The sequence below is a fragment of the Sprattus sprattus genome (genome assembly GCF_963457725.1).
Source record: "Sprattus sprattus genome assembly, chromosome: 1".
NCBI lineage: Eukaryota > Metazoa > Chordata > Actinopteri > Clupeiformes > Clupeidae > Sprattus > Sprattus sprattus.
This window is the reverse complement of record NC_137920.1, coordinates 27,535,436-27,556,846: the sequence shown is the minus strand read 5'-3', so window position 1 is coordinate 27,556,846 and position 21,411 is coordinate 27,535,436. Positions and strand designations below refer to the sequence as shown.

Sequence of the window (21,411 nt, the reverse complement as noted above, 5' to 3'; positions counted from 1 at the left end):
ACGACCACACGCACCGGATGTCCCATCAGACCTGTCACTCATCAGCCACTTGATTCACCCAAATGGAAAAATTTAAACAGTGGTTTCACACACATAATTAGCAAGACCCGGACCCAGTGTCTTTGCCCTTGATAAATAATTGAACACATTTTGTCTTGCTCTTGCTTCAATTATTCAGTGTTTGGTATGGTTGCTACTCATGTTTATATCGGTTCGTCTAGCTCAATTCAATTCAATTCAACTTTATTTCGCCATGTATACAGATACTAGGAATTTGGTTTGGTATTCTCCATGCAGGCTGGAGCATCACAAATAGAACAACAGGACAAAACAGAACAACAATACAAGATAGTACCAGTATGAGCAGAACAATAAGAATGGAGATAGTGCAACAATGGTAATGTTAAATAAAGTGCCATAAAGCTCATGTGCAAGAGCTTTTAATGAGGGCTATTGCTTGGGGAGTTTTTGTCATGATGGCCCTGTATCGCCGTCCAGAAGGTAGGCGATTAAAGAGACTTTTGGCAGGATGTGAGGGGTCTGCCGTGATTTTCACTGCTTTCCTGAGGGATCTGGAGCTGTGAAGGTCCTTGATGGAGGGAAGGGGGAAGCCATTGATGCACTCTGGTGCCCGTACGACTCTTTCAAACCTGGCCTTAGAGGAGGCAGAGTCAGACCAGACCGATTGAGAGAATGTAAGCACACTATCAATGATAGCACTGTAAAACTGCACCATGATGGGGGGGCTGACCTGTAGACCTCTCAGCTGCCTGAGGAAAAACAGTCGCTGCTGACCTTTCTTCACAAGTTGAGTGATGTGAGTCTTCACAGACACAAACACAGACAAACACAGACACACACACAGAGACAGAAGCACACACACACAGAATCAGACACTCACACTCACACTCAGACACCGACACACACACACACACACACACACACACACACAGAATCAGACACACACACACACACACACACTCACTCAACAACAAACTTGGCAGATCTTGATTAAAGAACTCTAGCTGACATGATTGAATCATCTAACCTTTGCTCTGGTCTTGGGGGCTATCAATGTCCTCTCGACCCCATGGAAGGCTTATCAAGGCACTTATGATGCTTGTTGACATCTTAGGGCTATATTAATCTAAAACATATTTTCTTACTAATGTTATTTATACAGCTCTGTGTTCTCAATGTTCATGTTTGTATGTGAGGGATTGCTTGGCATTTTTTTTGCACATTTTAATTTGTTAATTTTGTTAATAGTTTTTCTTAAATACACTGACTTTTTTCTTCACCTTTTGTGTCTGTCCTCTGATTTATGCATGTCTGTTATTGTCCTTGGAATGAATATGTTGTGTGTAGTGGTCAAAAGCTGTTGTTGATATTTGAGCTCAAGAACCAATCAAATACACCCCTCCCTCCCCTGCCCCTGAAGCGATGTTGGCGCATGAGTGCCCTCTTTTGGCATTCGGTCCCAACTATTCCCATTTCTCATTTACAGAGCACGACTGTCAGGACCTACAGGAACGATGAAATGTCACTGTATACGACAAAAAAACCCTCTGTTAGCGTTACTTTTCTGGAGACTTCATAACCATATGCAAGTGTGCAAACTGATTTTTTTTTTTTACAGTAGTAAGAGTCCAGCTACTGTGTACAAAGGTTCCACAGCTGTAGCAATTAAGTGTGTGTGTGTGTGCGTGTGCGTGTGCGTGTGTGTGTGTGTGTTTGCACGCGCATGAGTGTGTGTAGCCAGACCACGTGACTGCAGATGATATGCCAGGATGACTCAGGATGATTTTGATCAGTGGTCAGTGTGTAGGTAGTCAGATGTGGTGCAACCCGTTTTTTTTTGGAGTAAGGACATCATCGACTTTAATTTAGAACAAAACTCTTTTCCCAACCAAAAACAAAACTCCTTTCCCCACCAAATACTGATACATATTTTCCTACACTTGTACAAAGCCATGCAGAGGATGGATTTTAATGTAAATAAAAAAAGAGTTACTGTGCATGGTTCAGAAAAAAAAAAACAATGTAAAGAAAATTGGAAGGTTGGTTAATGCAAGTAAATGAACAATCTTTGCCAAAAATCAGCAAGTCAAAGGGCAAGCAGCAAATGGCTCCTTGTTAGAAATGATTAACCTGGGTCTGTATAAAGGTCTCTGTGCCAGAGCACTACAACACTGAACGGAACATTTATCAAGCGAGAAGTATTCATATGTAAATCCTGCTCTTGTATGACGTTCATAGGACAAGCAGCAAATTGTAATAAATAAGATTGCCTCCTGCGTGAATCTCTTGTTTCCTCTCTATGCTTTTTGGCCATACAACCTTCTCAAACAGGATATAAATGCAATATGAATTACAACTATTATCTATGCTGTAACTTCTATAAGACTCAATTATGTGTAGTAATACAATAAACTATAATACTGGACAGGAAGAAGACCAACTGTAGGCTACAGCTCTGGCCAGTGTCAAGGCACAAAGAACTGTTACCATTTTGTAATATGCTGGATTAGTTAAAGGGTTTCAGCTGACATTTGATATTTTATGAATGTATGAGTAAATAAAATAGTATCCCACACAATGCTGTGTTAGTAATTAGGCTTCAAGTAAGATAAATGTCTTCATCAGACATATAAACATTACAGGATTTAGTGTTGTTCAATCAATAGCAGGTTGTGAAATGTGATGAACTAATATCAACACTAGCGCACGCATTAGATTGCACTCTTTTACAGAAATGGGCCCCAATATGATGCTGTGTTTAATGCTGAGGATGAAGACTGCCTCCGCCCATGATGAATGAGTCTCACTTTCATTTGATGATCAAGACTCATAATCAAGAGTTGAGACTCATTTGTCTTCAGCCGTTTCCTCAGATGCTGCACTTCCTCAGTCAAAGTATTGAGTCTGACAGACACACATTCACATCCCTTTTGAAACATTTAATGACATGGATAGCTGAACTGTCACTTTGTAACTAGTCATGGCAGACATGAAAAGAGTGTGCAGATATGCACTCTCCCTCTTCTACGCCTCTGAAAGACTGTTCCCCTTCTCGCCCAGTTCCTCGATGAGAGACTCCAGCTTTAGATACAGCTGTCTGTACCCCTCATCTGCTCTGACTCAAACTCTCAAATGCTGCAGCACCAGCCTCTGAAGGGCCTGATTTGGAAAAACCTTCACACTACTAGGGAATTTGTTTTGACACAAATGTAGTCAATGTTATCTTCAGATAAATACCAGGTATAGTTGACTACATGCAAAGACAATTAAAGGCAAATGTAACAGCAGAAGCTGTAACTTGATTGTTACTTCTCACACCCTACTGTATTCATTGCAAAAGGGCGTGGTCTCATCAACATGGCCTGTAATAACAGTAGCAGTTAATCATTTCTCATTGGCGATACAGCCTATGAATGAGGAGACATGGGAAGGTTAGAGTTTTGTTCAATCCATGTGACTGACAACCTTGGCATGAAAATAAAGAGAATGGCCTCTCCCAGGAAAGTGTCTGCGATTGTATTTCCAAGACACATTTCAGCCTAATGGAGCAAAATGAGATACATATACGTATATATATATATATATATATGTGTGTGTGTGTATCTTATCATGTATTTTAAAGATGCACCAATTGAAAGAATCAGTCAAACTAAATCACAATTTCAGTGGAATTATTTATTCATGTCCCTCCCCAATCCCCTAGTAACCCCGAGGGGTCCTGGCACCCAACAGGGCACATATAAAACCTCATTCAGCGAACATGGACCGGATAGCGAAGAAAAGCATAATTAGCCAACCAAACAAACAAACATGATGTGAAGGGGAGCAATAAAGGCTTCAAACTCAAGTACAACAGTACAGGAACACTGAAGACCCCCCTTGACATAAATGTTGATTTAACTCCATTCACACAAATGACTCAAAACAACAATTAATTAAAAAAAAAACTAAAAAAAATAACAAATACTGGACGCGATTCCCCTTCCTCCTCTTTCAGGTTAGTCCTCAGGTGAATAAGGCTGATGGCAGGGTGAAAGGTCAAATCCACTTGGACATGTAGACAGTAATCTCGTTCTGAGGCAGGCTGAGAATATAGCAGTGAGAATACGTAATCACGGCTCGAACTTGGGGGTGAATTAAAAAAAAAAAAAAAAAAAAAAAAAAAAAGTGGGGGAGGGGGTGAGAAACAATAATAATTTATCAAAACAATGACAACCGAACAATTCTGCAGAGGACTGATCATTTGCTTTCGTCCACGGTCTGCCTCCACTTCCACAGCTCATCGATGGTCTAGGGAGAATCCAGGAGGACAACACGTTAGATTCCAATTCAAAAACTGTGTACTGATCTTTTGTTATCATTTCTTGAATCATAAAGCCAAATCCTTTTTAAACTGAAAATTTGGTGTACATGTGCCTTACCATTTTAAGGGTTAAAAGCTAATGAGTACATTTACTATGTACTACTACTAATGCAGAGTATCGGATATTTCCACATAAAAAAAAACATTGAAGAGGGCTTCTACGACAACTCAATGTCAAAGTCAGTCTTGCACAAATTCTCTGAACATTGAAGAATACTGAAAGTTGAATTTAGTTGGGGCCGGGTTTGAAATGTCAAAGTTACATGCATACAACATTTGTAATTCAACTGGACAAATACCTTGGCCTCGGCCACTTTAAAAGTGTTCTTCATGTAGTTTTCAAACTTGGGCTGGAGTTTAGGTAGCGAGATCCCCTGCAGACAGGAAAGAAAAAAAGTATGATGTAAAACCAGTTTGTCCAACAGGTAAGGATGTACTGAGTCACACTAGTATCCATCCTCTCCACTTTGACTGAGTTTGTCCTTAAATGACTATTAAACACCAGGTAAAAAACAAACTAGCAGAGACTGTCAACAAATTTGGTACAAGGATTTTACCTTGCTGGCACTGTGTCTGGAAATAATGTATTTTACTGGACAAATCTGAAACTCACCAGTCATGTTTCAATAACAGTCTATGTAACTGAGGCAAATATGACACACAGAATGCCCTCATATCAGTTTGACTATTCAATAAATCGTAATAATTAAGCAAAACAAACAGGAATGATTGAGTAAAACCTCAACATTAGATGTTAAAAATGGAGGCCCAATACAAAATACTGCTTTGCATTGAAAACAAAATCTTATTTTGCCTTCATGCAGATTTCAAGCGTTTCCATACAGGATTTGAAAGTTGAAGTGTCAAAATTCACACTCTTCCTCCTGACAACTCAGCACCATCTGAATATGTTTCTGCAGAGAGTAGCCCCCCCCCCCCCCCCCCCCACCCCCATCTGGCGTGCTTGACAAGGGCACTCACAGGCCATTAAGCCAGTATAGCCAAGTCTGGTAAATCTTGATGAAGTCACAAATAAGCACTTTGCAAGCTGTTATGAAGTTAGACCCCCATAACCGCGGTGCACCATCATCAATGCAACAACATCTAGTTAGGCAGGCTAAGCATCAATGAGATGTCAGGCTGCTGATACGGGAAGGGGCACCCTTTAAGTATTGCAAATGAAACAAAAATTATGTTTACCATTTTAAAGATGGTAAAAACCAGTAATTAATGGTTTACAGAAACTATGGCTGGCATTATTTCAGGACTATTCTCTATCCAGTTATTCAAAGACACCGACTTCTACTGAAACTTATACCTGCAGCCCAACTGGCTCTGGGGGAAGAGACTTAATACTTCTCACCTAAGTTAGTCACTTCACATCAGTACCATTCAACACACACACACACACACACACACACACACACACATCTCTGAATGCAGTCCAATGTGAGGTACCCTTGTGTGAGTTGAATGCTCCACACCTATAACAACCACAGTGGCAAAGTCAGGGGATACAAACCTTCTGCACAGAGGCCATCATCTTGACCTTCATTTCCGCCACGGTTGGGGGGACACGTGGTGTCTGGGGGGTTTTGGGGGACTGTAGCTTCTTGTTGTCCTTCTTCTTATTGTCTGGGGTCTTCTGCTGCAAAGCAAAACGGATCGTCGATTTAGGCTCGGTTCACGTGAGTTCCCTTTGGACACGTGATTGAATTTCATGTTTGCTTCAAGCTTTAAGAGTGACGAGCAACAAAGGAATGTGACTAAGCACGTGAGCTCATCGATGAGGCCGGATGTCTCACCTGTTTGGCTGGTGTGCCGGGCTTGTGTGACTTGCCATTCTGTGCTACGGGTGTCTGTGGTTTGGACGGTGCCTTCTTTGGCTGAAACAAACACATTTGGCCATTTATTGATTAACACCAAGCAGGAGACTGCCACAAGTGACAACGAATCCAGGGGGAAAGATGTGTGGTATACTCCTTTTGGGTGTACCACCTGCCAAGGGGGAGGAAAGAAGGGGGGGGGGGGGATAAAATGCTTCTCACACACACCTTCACAGGAGACTCTTCTTCCTCTTCCTCGTCGTCATCATCGTCGTCGTCATCATCGTCATCTTCATCACTGGAGTAGTAAAGCACATATACCATGTCAATATAACTACGTGCCATTCCTCTTGATATAAGCTTAAACATCTATTTCAGTCCTATTCAAATCAGTCACTCCACTTGCAAAAGACAACAGAAAATCTGGAGCATGCGCTGACTATATACTATGTTACAAAGTAGTTACACACTCTCTTTTCACAACAATTTTTCTTCGCAGAAGGGTTGGGAAGAACATTATTTTTCTCTCTGGTACTTTTTAAGTACTTGAATGAAGCCAGTTTTCTTGTGAAAAGATATCTAGTGGCCTCCACATCGGTTCAGGCACTGTGCAACACCAAAAACACTCACCTGTCGTCATCATCATCTTCATCCACGTCCATCTTCATCTTTTTCTGTAAAGAGGAACCAAGTGGTCAAATTCAGAGACAGTTGCATTATGGGATAGTGCTGCTGATACAGGTCTGCCACATTTGGCTCCTTGACAATGCCTTCACAGGGCTGAAGACGTTGGTGGAACGAGTTGCCTAGCACTACCAGAGCAGGGGCGTCCCGCTCTACCTTTAAAAAGCTCTTGAAGACCCAACTCTTCAGAGAGCACATCCTTTCTTGCAATTCTACTAGAACTTAACTTGCCTTTATAGCTGTTACATGGTTACACTTTTGATTCTATTTCTTTTGTAAAATAGTATTTGTTTATTGTTACACTAGGGCTCTATATTAATCGTAGCTTGAAGCTCTCTCCCTTGTACGTCGCTTTGGACAAAAGCTTCCTCTTTATGACTAAATGTAAATGGAATTCGCTTTAGGTCCGCTACATTGATCCCTGCAAAACAAACATACCATAGGCCTCATTCCAGCTGGTGCCATTCGCTTCAGGCTGGTGATGGCTTCCTCCTCATCTTCCTCCTCCTCCCCCATCTCATCATCATCAAAGCTTGGCATCACTGGTGACAGGAAAAACGTAGATGAGAACAAATATTTACCAGGGCATTAATCTATCAAATTTCAGAGTTGGACTGGACACTTAAAAGCAGTAAAACTGCAGCAGCAAAACAAAGCACTTCAAATAACTGGATTCAGTGACATTTAGTCAAGTAATTCTGAAAATAAAACTAAAAAGTTGTACATTTAAGCAGAACAGGTACTCACTGACTAGGTGCTGTCCGCTGATGTGAACAGGACCTGCCCCAGACCTCAACCTGAATATAACTGGGGGTGTAATTTCAAGGCCACCCACACACACCTACAAGAGAGAGAGAGAGAGAGAGACATGTCCAAAATAAGTACTTTTCAATCAAAATATATATAATAAATAAATATGAAAAAAAAAAAACATTGGCAAGAAGTTGATGACAAAAGTCCCAAGGAGGAGCCTCAAAGAACAAGCAGGCAGGAGACACGGACACAAAGCTATAATTATATTCCTATATTGTGTTATGTTGCACTGTGGTTCTTGAGAAGTTAAAGCTCATTCCCCTGTATGTACATCATCATTAGTGGTCAACTGATTAATTGGCTGGCCGATTTAGATTATCTGCGCTCACAAGGCCGATTATAAAAATAATTCTGCAGACTGCAGGCAGCCATGTCAGTGTGGCTGCTGTGGAACAATGTTAGCATTCCCCCTAGTGTCAATTTCGCCATTCTACAGGCAGCGGCGGGAAATTTGCCAAACATACTGGAAACAGGGTACCCCCAGGATTTTTCATCTCAAATTTAAGACTTTTTAAGACCTTTTCAAGACCACTTTAGATGAAATTTAAGACCAACATCACACCTTTCCTGATATGCATAATTTTATGAAAAAAAAAAAAATAAATGTAATCATAAGACAACCATTTAAAACAATAACTATGAGGGGTGGACGTGTGAGTGTGTGTTTGTGTACATGTGTGTGTGTGCATGCGTGTCTGGATACGTCTGTGGGTGAACCTGTGTGCGGTTGTAATACAACAGATCCTACAGCCTTTGGAGCTCTGCGCTTTTGGCAGCAATCTGTTCATCCAGTATGATGAGTTCAGCCAACTTATTATAGTGGGAGCTTTTCCATTAAAGTTGCTGTGTTTTTGAGGTGTTTGTTGCAATTAAATTGCGGAAGCAAGTGGAAGTTGTGATAGAGTTGCGAATTTCCCTCTTTGTAATTATAATTGAGTTATTTGTTAAAAATAAGTTATTAATAAACAAACATTCATTAAATAACATAACCATTGAGAAATGGTCCTCTAAAATAATAACCTCACCAACATGCCAAATAAAAGATGTAGCAAAAATGTAGCAAAATAGGCTGTTAAATGTATATTACTTGTATTGTTGTTATGGAAACAAACACCGTTTAGTATTGGACTTTTACTTTGACATCATTCAAATGTTCCTCTCGTGGAAATGGCAACAGCTGTTATCAAGAAACATAGTTATGCGATGTAATGCTAAACACGTAGTGAGAACAGTACATAGCAACAACGAAGTGCACCTGTTGGTATTACAAAAGGACCACCAGTAAGACTGAATAAAGTGTTATGAATATCTCAGCCTTCACATATAATGGGGAAAAAACTGCCTGTGTCACTGATCTGACGTCCTGTCATGCACGCCTTTCTGCCGTTTTCAATCGGTTTTGCTATCCTTGTTCATTTATTTTATCTGTATAGGGGTTTATGTTGTTCAATCTCATATATGAATTTAAAGTTGTCCAATTTCAACTAACCCATTCTTCAACACTATGATACCTTATCTTCAAACAGAAAGTAAGTTAAAATCTCAATTGCAACAGCTTTCGAGGGTTTGGGAAATAATCGCTGCTGATTTGATGTTTGGTGGAGTCAATCCAGAATTAGTGTTGATGAAATTATAATCAAGTCACCCAAACTGCCGTGAAAAAAACGGGAGTCGCTGAAACTGTTCTTGCATCCCTGTACAACAGTGTGTTCTTAAATGTTAGACGTTTCAATTTCTTTAATCACCCAAAAGCCCCGCTCCACTGTTGCCTGTGATAGCAGATGCTTATTAACTAGCATTACCCTGTCCCTGACAGGGCAGTGTCCTAGATAACTGTCTAGCTAGCTAGCGCAGCTAGTTTTATCCTATATCGTGTCAGCATCTCAGCCAGTTCAGAGTCATATACAGGTTGCCTGGTATTTTGGATGCGACGTTTGGGTGTACTAAGATTCGTTGTCACAACGAACAATAAACAAATGTGGACTTGATGAACGAAATTTAAGACCTGTTGACGAAATTTAAGACCGGTTCACAAAATATAATACCTTTTCAAGGCCTTAAATTATCAATACTAAATTTAAGACTTTTTCAAGTTTTTAAGACCTCGCGGGTACCCTGTGGAAAGCAGTTGCTGAATTTTCCCTGAGAGAAGACGGTAACACTTAAATTCCTAGTTTTTAAAGCTCAATATTTACAAGTGGCCAGTCTTAACCATGTTTACTCTCTGTATAATTAGATTGTTTCCAGCCTTTTAGTGAGAAAATGTGAATAACCCTCTGGGGACATTTTGTATTTGTTTTATTTATACACCTATTTCAAAATGTTTGTTCTTTCTCAGGATATCGGTCTTTTACACGACAACATACATATGTGGAAATGGACAATAAAAGCTGACTGGCCTTGACTAGTGTGGACGAGTCGGTAGGGTATGTGTACTCTGAAGGCAACCAAATGACTTACACTGGGTGTTGTGGACGGCTTAAGGGCCGCCAGCACTGCTGTGACTTTAGTTCCCTCTGCACCGATTCCTTCCACCTCCACAAGCTGCAGCTCATCTTTTGTGGTAGGGTCAACACACACCTGAGCGGGCAGATAACATGTTTCGTAAGACTAAAACACAGCCACTTCTTTGTTGCTTACGTGTTTCTATATTAGAAGAAATTTTAACACTGGACTGATTTCAATCATTAAGTGGCACTAGCAAAATGCTGGAGCCCAAAAGAGATTAAAGTAGGGCCCAGGTTCAAAACTCTTTTGTGGTCTTGACCTTTATCTCATACAGAGGTGTACTGAACGTACCATTCTAATGGACAACTGATGCTCCACATCCTCATCTTCTGGGATGAACTTCACTTCTTTTCCGGCTACGAGTTCGCATCCTAATGAGAAGAAAAATGTTGAATAAAAACATATTAAGTGCTCATGTGAATCAAACGAGGCAATTTCGAGTCAACAGTTAACTCCGAATAGCACCGGGGTTAACTAAGGTAACCAGGGCTCAGTAACCTTAGCCCATCTCAACCCACGTGGTGTGAGACATGCCTGAACATAACGGGGGAAACCGAGAGCTGGCCCAAGGAAATTACGCTTTGGATACATAGCGAATGTTCCGTACTACGCACTTGCAGTACAATATTTAAGACATCAGAACATTCACAGTAACAATATTACTCTTACAGAGAGACAGTTTATAAACTTACGTTTATGCGGCTAGGTGGCGAATTAACCTAATTAGCAAGCTAACACACTGTTGACTGCATTTCTGTTAACACATCATATTAAAGATATTTCCTCTTACAAGCGAACATTAAAAACTGCACATCACTAAGAACTAATAGCCAGGAAAGTTTTTTAAGGGTTATCTTGGAGCTAACCAGCTTAAAACGTTTTCTGTGACGTGACCTTACCGTAAAGCATGGTTCATGCCGGCAGGCTAACGCTACGTTTCCACGTGAACCACAACTTACCATTTTATATAGTTAGTCAGCTTTTTTAAACGTTTTATACAAGTCAACTTAGTATACGTGACTAGCTTACAATGTATGTAACCAATAAACTTGTTTAGCTGATAACTGTCTTCCAAGCTACGATTCATGCTATTAGTCGATAGCTAGCAGGCTAGCCTAGCTAAAACGTGGAGGCCTGGACACACGTGTCTGGTAATTTGAGAGCCACTGAATGCGGGTGACATGAGACCTGAAAAATCTCTCCCCCACTACCTCCAGCATCTCTCAAATTTTGAGCAGATAACGTTTGTGAATGTTAACGTTTAGATAACCTTTTTATTAAATAACGTTACTATGCCCTTTTCATATTGTGAAACTTCATAGCAAGTGCCAACTTCTGCATTGTATCAATAACGCACTTGGGTAGCAAACTGTGACCATGATTTCTAGCTCCGAGTATTAGCAGCTGCTACCCAGTGAGCAATCGTAAACCTGTAAAACCAGCGTTTTGAGAGACTCACTAATGCACCGACTAACTTAATTAATAGAACAATACCATTTATAACCGTAGTCCGAATCTAGTTCATCCTTTACTGCCCGGTAAGTAAGTTAACATAGCTAGCAGCTAACATACCTCACCAAGTAGTTTCCTTTTAACAGATAAGCTGGTACAGCAGAGCTGAGGGAATACTATTATTATATTGATTTGAAATAAATAATCAACACATTTCCATCAGGGATGTTCATAGTTACCATAGAGATACGTCTGTGGTCCTGCTTCACCCATATCCATTTTTTCCGGTGTGTGCTGATGTGACCCTTCGAGAAAGTGTAGTAAATTCCCTGAGTGAGAGGATGCTGACTGTAGCCACGCCTCCGTAGGAAGACGGACGTCAAATTTGGGGGAGGGAGATTCGGATTGTTCGTCTGCCACATTGTATCAGGGACACACACACATTGTAAGTTTTTACAATAAAAACATATTTGGTAACATTAATTATAGATTTATTCAAGAAGGATCTTGACCGTGTAATTACATGTAGTGTGTGACACGGTGTGTAATTCTTCTAATGTAAAAAATACAACCATATGTGACAATGTCATCTTCTTAAGGTGACATTGTGTAGCAATTTTACCTTAAAGGCACCCAGTGCAACTTTCGAGGCTTAAAAATAAACATTCAATTTCTAGTCTTTTTTACACGTAGTAAGTTTCAATAACTCCATACCATTACATACCGACATTCAAGCAGTAAAGATGACACGTCGTTGTGTGCTGAGAACTGATTGAAAATCGATAACAACAACAATCACCGCCATTTTCTTTGTTTTTTGTAACCTACAATAAATAAAGCAGGCTTCCAGTCAATGGAAAAATGGCTTCTCCCCACCGGCGATTGTTGTTGTTTACGATTTTCTATCAGTTCTCACCACACAACGACGTCTCATCTTTGCTCCTTGAATGTCGATATGTAATGATATGGAGTTATTGAAACTTACTACGTGTAATAGACTAGAAATTGAATGTTTATTTTTCATTGAATGTTTACATAAAGTTGCACTGGGTGCCTTTAAAAAATGTAAAACAGCTTCAAACTCCTTTTGATGGTTCAATGACTTATAATACGTAGAATGGTGTCTGTGCCTCTGCCACAGCACGGCTGGTAGTGCACTATGTAAGGGTACAGGCCGTAAGACATCTTGCGAGAACTATGTAATGCTTCATGGCACCACCTCATGCAACAACAACTAGACCCATGCGCTAGCTATACGAGAACGCTAGTGCAGTATTCTCTGAATGGACATCATGGCGGTGTAATCATGCAGATTCGTCCTCTGTGACATAAGTGAATTTATCTTCCGTAACGTGCCCACCAACTCCTTGTGCAGGCACACACCAATTCTCTCCCATGCTATGGGCTGCTGATTATCAACCATCAGATCAGTCATCAGAATCTGATCAATCATCAGAACAATCATCCCTCATCTGATGACGCAAAATGCAGCAGCAAGCCTCATTTTCCATCAGCCAAAACGAAGACGTCATGCTTCTGTAAATCTCTGCTGCTGTCAATATCAAATTCAAGCCTGATGTTCACCTAGAGACTGACCAACTCAAAAGTAACCCCCCCAGCAGCCTCAATAGGTGGCAAGGCAGCAGCTTCAAAAGGCGGTGAGGCAGCAGCCTCAATAGGTGGCGAGCAGTGGTGTAGTCCAGGGTATACGAAGGTATACGGAGTATACCCACTTATTTTTCAGTCAGCATTGCGTATACCCACTTCTACAACAGGGCGTTTATCCTGTGCTGTATGTGCTGCTTTCAAAAATTGCTAATTAAGAGTATACCCACTTCTCCAGGGACCACTACACCAATTGTTGCAAGGCAGCAGCTTTAATAGGTGGCGAGTCAGTAGCTTCAATAGGTGGCGAGTCAGCAGCTTCAATAGTGTGGCGAGGCAGCAGCTTTAATGAGTGGCGAGGCAGCAGCCTCAATAGGCGGCGAGGCAGCAGCTTTAATAGGTGGTAGGCAGTAGCTTCTCACTGACAAGCCCCCTCCTCGCAGCACCCCAAAGAATGGGTCCTTTGATTCAGCAGTGACACGCAGCTGAGCACGCAGACAGGCATTAATTTCTGCTGAAATGGGCACCACATGCAAAGAAAGCAGTGAGGTTCCTGGCAGAGCCGCCTCCACACAAGATAGCTTCTTCCAAACCCCCCGACTCTTAAAACAGTTACAAAAAACAGTTACAAGTATTTTATTGTCAGATGCACAGAATGACACAGGGTCAGACTGGGCACTGCAATTCTTATGACAAGGCACCACACAACAACCTACCATAACATAACATAGAATAACATAACATACAAGAACTCTGGACATAATCTACATGTATTAAACATATAATAACCTATACAGATAAATATACAATACAGTATACTAAACCTATAAAAACCTATACATATAATACTGACATATATACTTAGAACATATAATGCACATATAACAAACTATGCTAACCTAATACACCTATACTAACCTGCAGACAAATACAGTGTGAGAGTAACAAGTATATTGCAATATCTCTGATATAATATTTCTGTTAGTGCAAACAGCAAGTTGAAGTATACATGACAGTTAACTGCATCACCATACATTTCTGCATTAACCACTGGAAGCATCAATAAGAAGAGGTACTGCGCTAACTAGAGTGCGGTGAAATAGCCTTGGCTATATGACATGATAATTGAACTGTATCACCTTAATTCACTTGTGGATTAAGCTGGAAGGGTTCTTAAAGTTTCTGGTTCTGTTTATTGCTAGTTTGCCAGGAAAACTAGCCTGCTCACTAACTATAGATTAATATGAGTTGTAATGGTAACAAAAGATGCTCTCAACTGCATTATGGAGAAGTGGCTTTTTTTGTCCAGCTATTTTCTTCAGGAGAATACCTGTGTCCTGTGTGTGGTAGAGCACAGTGAAACATGACAGTTTAACTGGGTCACCATTATTCATGTTTTGGCCTAAATGCAAAACGTTTGACCTTCAGGTCTTCATAAGGGTAATGTTAGTAATGTATTAGCTTTCCCAATTCTGTGCCATCTGGGAATCAGTGGTCCCGCACCGATAGATCATAGTGACGAATTTAGACACGGAGGTGTGCGCCAGCTGAAACGCTAGCAAAAATAACGTCACTTTAGGCGCGCGCCGCTGTTTTTAAATCGCGCTTTACTATATGTTCAGTGCTCGCCGTTTCGACAAGCTACAGTACTTATTTGTCATCCAAGAGCAGAAATAATTTTAGTCAGACATGGTTGAATGGTTCCCAACACACCATCTGTCCAGCTCCCCCTGGTTCCATATCCTTCACACAAGTCCAAGCTACATTAGCCTACATGCCATAGGCCTACATTTGGCAAGTTGCCTTCAACGTTCAACAACCGAATCATTATGGCAGGTGTACGATAGGTAAGAACATTACATCGACTATCTTGTGTACTGAACACATTGAAACGGCAATACAATTCTTGTTCTGAAACATTCGAACTCGCTTGTTGCAGAATATAACACCTTTAACAGTAACGTAACATTTAAGCCAGACGCAGCCACCGAGCCGACACTTTAGACGAGAACGACATGTGAAAACATTAGAACTGCTTTTTCAAAGACAATGTGAGTGGCTCTTAAAAGAGCCGTTGGGTGTGTTTGATAGACACTTTACTTGGAACTGGTATACTTGGTGACTGCCTTGGTTCCCTCAGACACGGCGTGCTTAGCAAGCTCACCGGGCAGAAGCAGACGCACTGCAGTCTGGATCTCCCTGGAGGTGATGGTGGAGCGCTTGTTGTAGTGAGCCAAACGGGAAGACTCTCCAGCGATGCGCTCAAAGATGTCATTCACGAAAGAGTTCATGATGCCCATAGCTTTGGAGGAAATACCGGTATCGGGATGGACCTGCTTCAGGACCTTGTAAACGTAAATTGCATAGCTCTCCTTCCTGGTCTTTCTGCGCTTCTTGCCTCCTTTGGCGGTGGACTTGACCACGGCTTTCTTGGAGCCCTTCTTCGGGGCAGGCTTGGCTGGTTCAGGCATGATGTATTCAATCTGAATACTCAAACTGGAAGTACCTGCTGACCAGGCGCCACCAATATATACAACGCCCTAACACGTCACTCAAGCCGGCAACGACACAGAATCCCGAGTCATCTCCCTCCAAAAACAAACAGGCGAGGGTTGGTTACTTTGAAGCGTAGGAGACAGCCCATCTGCTAAACCGGCTCCGCCCAGAGTAGGTTAGTTTAGCCCACTATGCACTACGAGCTTTCTTTTCTCATCTTCCCGCACTTTTTGAGTTGACGTGAATGGTTGCAATTAAGGTGTTTATAAGACCCCCACATAAATGTAGCCTTATACGAAGTAATGATTTAGTAATCATTCAAAGATTACTTGCACCACAATGGTTCCATTCATTTGCGCCATTATGTTACAGACGTCTTTAACTTCTTATAAGACAATTTCTCATGTTTTACCAAACAGCGGAGTTAAATGCTCACAATAAGGAATGGAGCTGTAGTGTATGCTTATATGGTGGTATGCGCGTAACCTTTTCCAGATACATAATTGCAAGACTACTCATTATACTACCGCCGGAAATGCGCTCAATGGTTAAGCATTTAACAGCCTGTAGAAGCCGCACATATTGGGCTGTTTAACATTGAATTCCTTACAGAACAGTGCATCTGATGCCAATGTTCTTGGCATGGTGCAGGCCTATCAGGAGTTATACAATATTTTATATAATTAGCAGTCGATTAATTTTCATATCGGCTGCCAAGACACATGCGTCTGATTTAATTACATACAGTTTAATTTACATCCACACAATTTAACCTCTTCAAAGTTTAACTTAAGTAACATTGGAAAAATCTTTCAATTATAATGTGGGTGGCTCTTAAAAGAGCCTTTGGTTTGTTTGATGGGATAACTTATTCTTAACCACCAAATCCGTACAGAGTACGACCTTGGCGTTTGAGAGCATAAACGACGTCCATGGCAGTGACGGTCTTTCTCTTGGCATGCTCGGTGTAGGTGACGGCATCACGGATGACGTTCTCCAGGAACACCTTCAGCACACCACGGGTCTCCTCGTAGATGAGGCCAGAGATACGCTTCACACCGCCACGACGAGCCAGACGACGGATTGCGGGCTTGGTGATGCCCTGGATGTTGTCACGAAGAACCTTGCGATGACGTTTGGCACCCCCTTTGCCGAGTCCCTTTCCGCCCTTACCTCTTCCACTCATTTTCAAAGTTTAAGCTTTAAGCAGATCAATCACGAATGTCCACACTGTGGCCAGCATGTGTAATTGTACTCACTAGGCGGACCTATTTGAAGACTATATAAGCATTCCTCCTCGTCTGTCCCTCCTATTTTTCTTGATGATATTGGCGCGAACATGCAGCAAACACTACGTCATTGTGACATGCCCATCCACATGCGTTGAGACTAAACATAGTAGCGCTGAAATAGATACATTGTAATACTTTTCGATACATTTCAGAAAGTGTTTTTATGATTTTATTAATTCACTACGAGTGTCCATGATACCTGCTTTGAACAGATTAAGCCAAATGTGTTTTGGTGTTTGTAGAGACCTTTTTTTTTCTCACTGACTTTGTTAATTAGGCTACTACTATTTATGACTGACTCAAACTCTCACACAGGCTTACAAATATATCACATTGTATCTACCTTCCTTATAAACACTGCAATGATTTTAAATTCCTGCATTTTTTTGTTTGTGCTTTTAGAATTATTGTTTTCAAATACATCTATACAAAATACAGAATGTGATTTTTCTTCTGAAACACTGGATACATAGGTCTCTGCCAATGGACATATGGGAACAGTGTGCTTGGTCTTGGCAGTTGAGAATACCTGGCAGACTCAAGTCTGCAGACTGAACTGAACTGAAACAGTGTAGGTAACTGATCTCCCCACATCTTCCATCTTCCATGGACAAAAGCAATCGACTACTGACCATTATTACCAATTTCAAAATATATATAGGTCATGATAACACATTTTTTGCTGAAACGTTCAATGCATTCAAAGCTAAATCTTTACGTAATACTGCAGTCTTCAACGTTGGGCAACAAATATGGTTGGCGGAAACGGCCTACTATGCCAAGACCAAGCCAGGTTGTTTATCTCTGGGTGAAAATGTCCTGCAAGGTGTGAGTTTTTGGAAATATGCATTGTGACATATTCTTCTTTGACTGCACCAAATGGGACTTACCTGTTCGATTCTGCTGGGGTTTTGGATGCACAGACTGCACCCTATTCTTGTACAGTTTATTCCCAGAATAATTCCAAGTAAAAATAATTACATTTAATTACATATATGTTGAATAGTTACTTTATAAGTAAGTGGCATTACAGTATGGTAAAGTTGCCTACTAAGACACCTGGGCTTTCATCTGAAAACTCTGATGTTTGTCTGCGGAAACATTTAACATTTCAGCAAAGCTGTAAGCTCTTATTTTTTTGTTTCAGAAGCACAGAGTTACAGATTTATAGATGGCACATACAGTTATCTGTTAAACTCTAAATCTATGAAACCTAAAGGCATACCGGTATGAGTATTATAATAATACCTCAATGGATACTAATCAAAAGTGTTTACAGTCATTCTCTCCATACACCCAAAACAGTAAACAAGGAGAATCACAACAAAGCAGGCGCCAAACTGAAGTGCCTTTGGTTTCCCGCACAAACCTACACGTTGATTGGCTCCCAGCATTCTATCCTTAACCACTGAGGCTCTGAGCAGCACTGAGCTTGAGGTGTATAAATTCACAACCCTCTGTGGTTCCCCACCCTTCAGTCTTTAGAAAACCTATTCGAAAATATGAGCGGAAGAGGCAAAACCGGAGGAAAGGCTAGAGCTAAGGCCAAGACTCGCTCTTCCAGGGCTGGACTCCAGTTCCCCGTGGGCCGTGTCCACAGGCTGCTCCGCAAGGGCAACTATGCCCATCGTGTAGGAGCTGGTGCTCCAGTCTATATGGCCGCCGTTCTCGAATATCTGACTGCTGAGATCCTCGAGTTGGCCGGGAACGCTGCCCGTGACAACAAGAAGAGTCGTATCATTCCCCGCCATCTGCAGCTGGCTGTGCGCAACGACGAGGAGTTGAACAAACTGCTCGGCGGAGTGACCATCGCTCAGGGTGGTGTGCTGCCCAACATCCAGGCTGTGCTTCTGCCCAAGAAGACCGAGAAATCCAAGTAAATCTCTGCCCCTAAAATATTAAACAAAGGCTCTTTTCAGAGCCACCCAATTCATTTTTAAAAGTACATTCCAAGCTGTTGAGAAGGCCACTTCCCCTCCCCTTAACATGTCGTTCAGTGGTGAAATGTAAACGGTAAAATCCGACCCTCATGTTTGCAGTGAAACGATTATGATCCAAGTCAAAATTATAAGGAGAACTATGACCAACCATAAGAGTACCTATATTGCATAGGAGTAGATGCATTACAAGTATGTGTTTAGTAAGACTGAGGGAACTTTCATTATAGTAGTGTACGTAGCAAGGCTGCGGGATCTTTCGCCAGTGTGGGCAAAAGACAAACCATGGGTTAATTGTGTGCCGTACCCATAATGTGATATGGGCGGTCTTTAAAACGCATTATTCAAACACTAATACCATTTAATGAAAGTATGGACGATGTCCTGCTTACGAAAATACATTGTGAATTCGTAAAATAAAGTATGGTGAGTATTTTGTGTCCAGCATTTTCTATTCGTGGTTATTTTTACGTGTAACCGACTTATGGCATATTTTAGTGTATTAGTATGTATAAGTGTTTTATTTTGGACCTACACTGAATTTTTTAAGTGACAAAGGCAACTATATACCAGGGGGGTGGTCTCTGTATTTTTGAATTGCTGACACCGCTCTGAAGCTCTTACGATGTCCAATCAGCGGAGACATGGGGCAGGCTTGGATTGTAGGCCCTTAAAAATCCCGCTTTCCGCTCTGTGATACACTTCAAACCGAAGAAGACTTTACCATGGCAAGAACAAAGCAGACTGCTCGCAAATCCACCGGAGGCAAGGCGCCGAGGAAGCAGCTCGCCACCAAGGCTGCGCGTAAAAGCGCACCAGCTACCGGTGGCGTGAAGAAGCCCCATCGTTACAGGCCCGGTACCGTGGCTCTGAGAGAGATCCGCCGTTACCAGAAGTCCACTGAGCTGCTGATCCGCAAGCTGCCTTTCCAACGTCTGGTCAGAGAAATCGCTCAGGACTTCAAGACCGACCTGCGTTTCCAGAGTTCTGCCGTCATGGCTCTTCAGGAGGCTAGCGAGGCTTACCTCGTTGGTCTGTTCGAGGACACCAACCTGTGCGCCATCCACGCCAAGAGGGTCACCATCATGCCCAAGGACATCCAGCTGGCCCGTCGCATCCGTGGGGAGCGTGCTTAAGTTCATTCTTCACTCCAGAAATCAAAAGGCTCTTTTAAGAGCCACCAAACTGTCGATCAAAGCTCTATTTCGTTCTGCACTAAATTCTAGTTACATTTTGTGACCTTTCAAAACGTGTTTAATGAATATTAAGCAGCATATGCACCTTTTTACTTTCACAAGTTACAGTCATCACGCTTGCCAGGTCTTGAATATAAAACTTTGCATCCATGGGCAACGTGCTTAATTCACAAGCACGTTTAAAATCCTTTTATATGTGTGGAACACTCCAGATATGCTAATGCAACATTTGCCTACTAGCAACATTTTTAAGCATGACTCTTTGGTGGCGTACGTGCTCAACATTCAATTTCATGGTGTATCAAAGCAACAGTTCCACTGTGAGAGTTGAGTGCGTATTTTTATTGAGGATTATACACCACTAAAATGTTTCACCACTGGCTAAGAAAATACAAGCTTTTTGGACACATTCCACTGAATCACAACAGCGACGCTTGGGGTCGCCATTCACATTCATTCGCAAAGAAACCATGACCTTTTTAGTCAAACTCACCCTATTCTTGTATTATTGTAAGGGGAAGTGTGGAGAAAATTAAACGGTTTACAGGAAACATAAAGCATTGGAATGACTTTTCAAGGAAAAGGTGGGTGGCTCTTGAAAGAGCCTTTGGGATGGTGTGCGTAAAGATAACTTTTTACTTGGAGCTGGTGTACTTGGTGACGGCCTTGGTTCCCTCAGACACGGCGTGCTTGGCAAGCTCACCGGGCAGAAGCAGACGCACTGCGGTCTGGATCTCCCTGGAGGTGATGGTGGAACGCTTGTTGTAGTGAGCCAGACGGGAAGACTCTCCAGCGATGCGCTCGAAGATGTCGTTCACGAAAGAGTTCATGATTCCCATGGCCTTAGAGGAGATCCCGGTATCGGGGTGGACCTGCTTCAGCACCTTGTACACGTAGATGGCATAGCTCTCCTTCCTGGTCTTTCGGCGCTTCTTGCCTCCTTTTCCTGCAGCTTTTGTCACTGCTTTCTTTGATCCCTTCTTGGGTGCTGGCTTCGCTACTTCAGGCATGATGTATCACTGTATGGCAAACAGAATATAGCTGCCTGAGTGAGGTTGTGACGTTTTTATACAAAGTTCTATGCAAATGACTGACTGCGTCACTCCAGAATTCCTGTGTCCAGAATTCTCTGTCATTTCCCTCCAACACCAATCGCCCAGGCACAGTTGGTCAATTTGTAGCAAAGGGGACGGTCAATGAACAACTCCAGCCCCTCCC

At 41.8% G+C, this 21,411-nt stretch overlaps 6 protein-coding genes across 7 annotated transcripts; 2 read left to right on the top strand and 4 right to left on the bottom strand.

The window, feature by feature from the left end:
- Positions 1-3,687: 3,687 nt before the first annotated feature.
- npm1a (nucleophosmin 1a) lies at positions 3,688-11,977 on the bottom strand. 2 transcript variants are annotated; one of them, XM_080840535.1, is made up of 11 exons: positions 11,907-11,977; positions 10,507-10,586; positions 10,168-10,287; positions 7,642-7,735; positions 7,333-7,436; positions 6,841-6,884; positions 6,439-6,508; positions 6,190-6,270; positions 5,907-6,032; positions 4,684-4,758; positions 3,688-4,311 (listed from the first exon to the last, which is right to left on the bottom strand). In XM_080840535.1, exons 1-11 carry the CDS (start codon positions 11,944-11,946, stop codon positions 4,261-4,263), a joined length of 885 nt encoding a protein of 294 aa, XP_080696661.1. In that variant the 5' UTR covers positions 11,947-11,977; the 3' UTR covers positions 3,688-4,260. The 2 variants fall into 2 exon arrangements, with proteins under 2 accessions (XP_080696661.1, XP_080696662.1); XM_080840536.1 differs by having other exon boundaries at positions 5,907-6,029.
- Positions 11,978-15,368: 3,391 nt separating this feature from the next.
- Positions 15,369-15,743, bottom strand: LOC308366833 (histone H2B 1/2-like; the record flags this gene model as incomplete). The annotated part of the gene is made up of 1 exon (XM_080840594.1): positions 15,369-15,743. One exon carries the CDS (start codon positions 15,741-15,743, stop codon positions 15,369-15,371), a length of 375 nt encoding a protein of 124 aa, XP_080696720.1.
- Positions 15,744-16,642: 899 nt separating this feature from the next.
- LOC308366853 (histone H4) lies at positions 16,643-16,954 on the bottom strand (the record flags this gene model as incomplete). Its single annotated transcript, XM_080840625.1, has 1 exon — positions 16,643-16,954. One exon carries the CDS (start codon positions 16,952-16,954, stop codon positions 16,643-16,645), a length of 312 nt encoding a protein of 103 aa, XP_080696751.1.
- A 1,608-nt stretch (positions 16,955-18,562) lies between these two features.
- LOC308366826 (histone H2A-like) lies at positions 18,563-18,940 on the top strand (the record flags this gene model as incomplete). The annotated part of the gene is made up of 1 exon (XM_080840583.1): positions 18,563-18,940. One exon carries the CDS (start codon positions 18,563-18,565, stop codon positions 18,938-18,940), a length of 378 nt encoding a protein of 125 aa, XP_080696709.1.
- Positions 18,941-19,632: 692 nt separating this feature from the next.
- On the top strand, positions 19,633-20,133 carry LOC308366869 (histone H3.2; the record flags this gene model as incomplete). Its single annotated transcript, XM_080840647.1, has 1 exon — positions 19,633-20,133. The coding sequence occupies exon 1, from the start codon at positions 19,723-19,725 to the stop codon at positions 20,131-20,133; it is 411 nt and encodes a 136-aa protein (XP_080696773.1). The 5' UTR covers positions 19,633-19,722.
- Positions 20,134-20,828: 695 nt separating this feature from the next.
- LOC308366845 (histone H2B 1/2-like) lies at positions 20,829-21,203 on the bottom strand (the record flags this gene model as incomplete). Its single annotated transcript, XM_080840607.1, has 1 exon — positions 20,829-21,203. The coding sequence occupies one exon, from the start codon at positions 21,201-21,203 to the stop codon at positions 20,829-20,831; it is 375 nt and encodes a 124-aa protein (XP_080696733.1).
- Positions 21,204-21,411: the final 208 nt, after the last annotated feature.